This window comes from Austrofundulus limnaeus, unplaced genomic scaffold, assembly GCF_001266775.1.
Source record: "Austrofundulus limnaeus strain Quisiro unplaced genomic scaffold, Austrofundulus_limnaeus-1.0 Scaffold280, whole genome shotgun sequence".
NCBI classification, from domain to species: Eukaryota; Metazoa; Chordata; class Actinopteri; order Cyprinodontiformes; family Rivulidae; genus Austrofundulus; species Austrofundulus limnaeus.
Window position 1 is genome coordinate 292,694 of NW_013952682.1, and position 6,166 is coordinate 298,859.

The 6,166-nt window shown below is 39.2% G+C and overlaps 1 protein-coding gene across 1 annotated transcript in view; it reads left to right on the forward strand.

Moving 5' to 3' along the window:
• The window catches only part of wdr11 (WD repeat domain 11), a gene marked incomplete at its 5' end in the record, with an annotated part of 85,302 nt that extends 79,913 nt beyond the window's left edge, over nucleotides 1-5,389 (forward strand). Inside the window, 5 exon segments of the mRNA XM_014021175.1 lie at nucleotides 446-611; nucleotides 2,604-2,701; nucleotides 2,877-3,022; nucleotides 3,109-3,188; nucleotides 5,015-5,389. Coding sequence (XP_013876629.1) covers nucleotides 446-611; nucleotides 2,604-2,701; nucleotides 2,877-3,022; nucleotides 3,109-3,188; nucleotides 5,015-5,217 — 693 coding nt within the window.
• Between the last annotated feature and the right edge of the window lie 777 nt (nucleotides 5,390-6,166).

Below are 6,166 nucleotides of genomic sequence, written 5' to 3' on the forward strand. Positions count from 1 at the left end.
AGAAATAACCTGAACACTTTAGTTTGTAAATCCAGTAAAAATCTGCTTCAACGCTGCAGATTTCAGGTAATAGTTTTGTTGTTGTTGTTTGTTCCTCACATGATTAAAGTCTCATTATTTAGAACTTAACAAACAAACAAACGAACAACCCAACGAGCCCGGGCTTCCTGACCCGGTGTTCCAACCACAGATGATCTGTGTGAGCYTCTGTCCTCGGTGTCTCTGCCTGCGGGGACCGTCCTCTCCTCTGTCCTCTCTCCTCTGTCCTCTCAGCACTCTGTGTGTAATTACAGCTGTGATCACAGCTGTAATCAGCTGCAGGTGCAGTCATCCAACACTCAGACACACTGACCTCAGCCTCAGACTGAGTCTTCATGTGCAGCTGATGAAAAGCTCCATGATGAGCATCATTTCACTGCTTCCCTGCCTCTCTCTGTCCCCTCAGACTGACAGAGCCGTGCAGTTACTGCTGGAGACGAGTGCAGACAACCCCAGCTACTACTGTGATTCCCTCAAAGCCTGCCTGGTGACCACCATCACCTCATCAGGACCCTCACAGTCCACCATCAAGCTCGTGGCCACCAACATGATCGCTAATGGAAAGCTGGCAGGTAGTCCCAGTGATCAGCAGCTGCTTTCTCTTTTACTGAAATATCTGCACTCACTGCTAGCAAATGTAGCTAAAATAAGAGCTAAAATGTAGCTAAAGTAGTAAGATGAACMAAGTTCCATTAAAAAGGTTGAATGTAGCTGAACTAAAAGCTAAATGTAGCTAAACAGTAGCAAAAAAAATGTAGCGAAAGACCTAAAATTAGCAAAATCGTAGAAATGAGCTAAGATTAACAAATTGCATATAAAAGTGTAAATGTTGCTCAACAGCAGGTAGAAGTTAAATATATTAAATAAGTAGCTAAAAGCTATATGTAGCAAAACAGTAAATGAAAGAATAAAGTTGCAAAACAGTAGCTTAAAATTTATTTGAACAAAAACGCCCGCCGTCCAGACCCAAAAGACCACCCACAGCGGTCGAGGACAGGTTCACAAAACCCGGAGACGAACAGCAGACAAAAAAACAGGTCAGCTTCTCCAGCCTCCACGTTCCGGTGAACGCCCGAGACAAAACACTCGGCCGCTGCGGGCCGTCCTCCTCCGTCGAAGCCCCATATTGACAACGCCAAAATTCTGTGGTCGCAAAAGCAGAAACACGTTGGAATAATACCAGAAAAGTCTGCATATATGATAATCAAAGATGATTTAATTGTGAGCAACAAACAAACAGAACTGAATCAGGAAGGTTCTGCCTGCCTGCTACTGGACGCGTCAGCAGAACGCAGCCAATAATATACATCGTGTCAACACCATGTGACAGTTTACAACCAATCACACATTGCCAAATGTACTGTCCAGCCAATCACAAGGCTCACAGCTCAAAGAGTGTCTTATCAAACAAGAGAGGTCAGTCCATTGCGGAGTCCCGTTGTCTGGACAAACAGACAAGAGAGCGAAATGAGCTATCAGAAAGCTACGAGTGATGGACAGTGTCAAGGAGGAACAGATATAAATAATTAGACCATAACAGAACTAAATATAACAAAATGACTCACAGCTGAATGTAGCAAAATCGTAGCTAAAAGCTAAATAWACAAAAAACATGGCTACAAGCTAAATGTATTGAAAAAAAAGCAAGAAAATAAATGTAGCAAAATAGAAGCTAAAAAAGACTGTTCATAAGAAGTAAGATGAACAATGTTCCATTAAAAATATTAAAAGTAGCTAAACAGTTTCTAGAAGTTTAATCAAAATATCTGCAGTTAAATGTAGCAAAACAGTAACAAATAACTAAACAACAAAATTATAGCTAAAAGTTAAAATTTGCTAAATCATAGAAAAGAGCTAAAATAAAAAAACGCATCAAAGACTATTTGTAGCTAAACAGCTTAACATGGCTAAAACGTAGGTACAATCKAAATGTAGCAAAATAATAGCTAAAAGCTAAAATTTGCTAAATCATAGAAAAGGACTAAGATTAACAAATTGCATATTAAAGGCTAAATGTAGCTAAACAGTAGGTAAAATTTTCAAATAATACTAAACGAAGCAAAACCATAGCAAGACAATAAATGTAGTAAAAATATTGGTAAAAAGCTAAAATTAGACCATAGATTAGAGCTAAGAGAAACACTGCATGCATATAAAAGGCTTAATATAGCAAAACAGTGGCTAAAAGAAAAGCTTGCAGATAAATGTAGCTAAAAGCTAAATTTAGCTAAGCAGTAGCAAGAAAAATAAATGTAGCAAAATAGCKAAAATTAGCAAGASCATAAAAAMGRTRAGATGAACAAATTTGTATTTAAAARCTAAATGTAGCTAAACAGTGGCTAAAAGTAACATGTAACAAAATTCTAGCTAAATGCTAATAAAAAATTAGCAACAAGCTAAAATGGTGTGAAGAATCTGTAGTTTCACCTTTTTCTTTTGTGTTTTACATTAAACATGTCGTAACGTTGGTCCTGTGGGTCCGAACCATAAATAAATCAGTGTTTCTGTGGGAGGCTGAGCCTCTCAAACAGCCGAAGAAGTTCAAATCTGCTGCTGTGTTTCAGAGGGAGTTCAGCTTCTGTGTTTRATCGACAAGGCAGCAGACGCCTGCCGCTACCTGCAGACCTACGGGGAGTGGAACCGAGCCGCGTGGCTCGCTAAGGTAACGTAGCATGACAGCATCCGTCAGCAGGTAACATCCAGCACGCTGCTGGCTGCGAAGGAGCCGAAGCTTTAGCTTGTCTGGTCAGTTGGTGCTGACGCTTGATTTATTAAAGGCTACAGTTCCTGTTGGTCTCAGAGGATGAAACTTTTTGTTTTTTTTTCACCTGTTCCAGGTGCGCCTGAGCCCAGCAGAGAGCTCCGAYGTGCTGAAGCGCTGGGCGGAGCACCTGTGCTCCCCGCAGGTCAACCAGAAGTCCAAAGCCATCCTGGTGCTGCTCTCCCTCGGCTGCTTCTACAGAGTGGGAGAGATGCTGCACAGGTGAAGACGATGATCACAGCTTCAGTTTTAGTCGTGCTAACGGCTCTAACCTCCTCCTGTCGTGTCTTTTCTCCTCTCCTGAGCAGTATGAGGTACTTCGATCGTGCCGCCCTCTTCATCGAGGCCTGTCTGAAGTACGGAGTGATGGAGGCCAACGACTCCTCTAATATCCTTYTTCACAAAAACCCGTTGCAGACGTGCTTCTGCTTTTTAAAACTGCTGCATGTTTTTGTCACAGAAGCTAAAACTTTATATTCTGTCCAGGGAGTATGTTTTCTGTGAAATATTTGTAGGTTTTTTTTAAACATTTATACAGTATCTTAAATCTTCACTCACTCTTCTTTTGAGCCGTCAGGGGATGTTTCTAAGTTTTAACAGGCATAATTTGTATTTTGCACATTTATAATTTAAAGAAGTGGTTCCCAAATTATTTTTGCCACCCCCCAACCAGACAGATATTTAATTTTTAAACTCCATTGCAGCTTATTTCACACACAGAAACTGAACTAATAAAAGKAATTAGAAATAAATTACAGGTTGCAATAAAATAAACGTCTTTTAAATAACATAAAAAAGCTAATTACCTTTTATAGTCTCATTATTTTAAGKTTTTTTTACTGACAATTTTCAAAGTCTCTCAGTAAATTGAAAAAAACGCATTTCTGTTCAAAAAGGAAAGAAAAAAGTTTTGSTGATCAAAAATTACAACTTTTCTCCTCATTTCTTTGCACCGTCATTTTCCATCGTGCTTTCATTATTTGAAAGGGGCGGAGCTARAGAGGTGGCCAATCAAGTGCCAGGGGTGGCACTTGATTGGCCACCTAATTGATTGGCACTTAAAGATTGTTCTCTGATACGGTACGGTGTAACTGTCAGCTGTGTTTGTTTGAAAAAGTCTGGATTATAGTCCTTTATAAAGTTAGTATTAGCGGTTAGCTTAATTTGGGATTAGCATCGACAGTGGACGTGATCATTTTTAGCTACTCTACAACAAACTTCATATAAATAAGTCTTTAAAAGGCTAAAATTCAGCTTTTTGAAGTTAACTGATGAATATTTTGAAAGTAATAGCTAAAAGCTAAAATTAGCAAAATTGTAGAAAAGAGCTAAGATTAACAAATTGTAGCTAAATATAGAAAGAACATAGGTCTAAGCTAAATGTAGCAAAAATATTAGTTAAAAGCTAAAATTATCAAGACCATAGACAAGAGCTAAGATTAACAAATTGTATCTAAAAGGCTAAATGTAGCTAAACAGTGGCTAAAAGCTAAATGCAGCAAAATGGTAGATAAAGCAGGCTAAACAGTAGGTAAAAGGTATTTGTAGCAAAAAGGTAAAAGCTAAATATAACTAAACAAGCCTCACAATAAACTGTGGCTAAAAGCTAAATGTACAAAACAGCAGCAAGACAATAAATATTAGTTAAAAGCTAAAATTAGCAATACCATAGACGAGTTAAGATTTACAAATTGTGTCTAAATGTAGCTAAACAGTGGCYAAAAGCTAAAYGCAGCAAAATRATAGATAAAAGAAAAAACAAGCAAMACAGTAGGTAAAAGTTATTTTTAGCAAAAATGTAAAAGGTAAATATAACAAAATGATGGCTCACAATTAAATGTAGCTAAAAGCTAAATGTAGCAAAACAGTAGCAAGAGAATAAATGTGACGGAATAGTAGCTATTTAGATATTAGCAATATTAGCATTTAGAACATATTTTTTAAATGTTTTAGGATAATTTTTAGTGCAAAGCCATTTGATTTAGCCRTGGCGGCCATCTTGAATTTTCTTGATTTGTATGTGCCCCTCTAAAAGACACTATGGCCACCCTTTACAAAAAAAAGTCTAGCTCCACCCCTGGCCACGCCCCCTTGCATTGGCACTGCGACCCCTCTAGTGGGCGGGCCCCTCACTTTGGGAACCACTGACTCCTCCCACTCAGTGAATTTCTCCAGTTTCGGCTGTTTTTATGTCTCCTTCACCTCGGCCTGCACATAAACTCATCGAGGCGTCCTTCCTGGACTACGCGCGGCTGCTGCGCACGCTCGGCCTGCGCGAGGGCGCCGCCCTGTGGGCGTCGCGCGCCGGCGGCGCCGGGGAGCAGCTGATGGAGGAGCTGTTCCAGGGGGAGGGGGGAGTCCCAGGAGCTCTCCTCGGGGAGGACGAAGTGGAGCTGGGACAGGAGAGCACCGAGTGATGTGAAGCAGGAAGTGAACGATGAGCGGGTCACTTCCTGCTTCCTGGRAAACATCGTATTCCTAATCTGTAAAGACTTTAACTCCTTAATCTGATGTAATCTGTGTTTCTGTGCATGGTCCAGGTACCAAAACAACCACTTTAATTCACCCAACAAAACATCAAACTATCAATATTTGCTCCTGATTCACTTTTATTTTCTGTACCTGAGAAAATAACTCAAAACTTCAGTTTTAGTTTTAATTTAACCCCAGCATGGCTCTGAAGATTCATCACTTAATTATTTGTTTTCCCCGTGGCTTGTCTGCGACTGAACTGAAAGCTTTTATCATTTTTGCACTTTTGATTTAATCAAGAACTTCAGCTTAAAAAGCAACATTTCACTTATTTCAAATGATGTTCTGCGTAAAGGTTACAGGAGCATCGACATCGCTAATTATTGCACCGCTGACAGCAAAAACACAAATATGATGGTGTGTTTGGGTCACTTTGCAGATAAAAAAAGAAAAGAGGAGCAAATCTGCCAAAAAACTCTTTTAGAGAAAAAAACTGGACTTTTTTATGTTGAGAAGTCGTAATTTGCGAGAAAAAACTCAGAATTTTCCATGATTAAAGGTTGAAATATTCCTTGTAAAGTCAGAAATTGACAAGAAAAAAAAACTGTTAAATTTACGAGATAAAATGGAAGTTTTTTTTAGAAAAGTGTGATTCCACCTGTTTTCACCTGGAGCCTCTTTAATCTGCTCCGGTTTAAAAACGAAAACAACAATTCAAACCTGGAATAGATTATTCTGCACTGAGTGCAGAATGTTTACAAACCAAATGTGTGAAACTTCAATGTGGGGCGATTTCAGCAGTTTTCATGCATTTTGTGAACAAAATGACCGTGCTCAGTTTTTTCACAAACTGACCGTGCTCAGTTTTTTCACAAACTGACCGTGCTCAGTTTT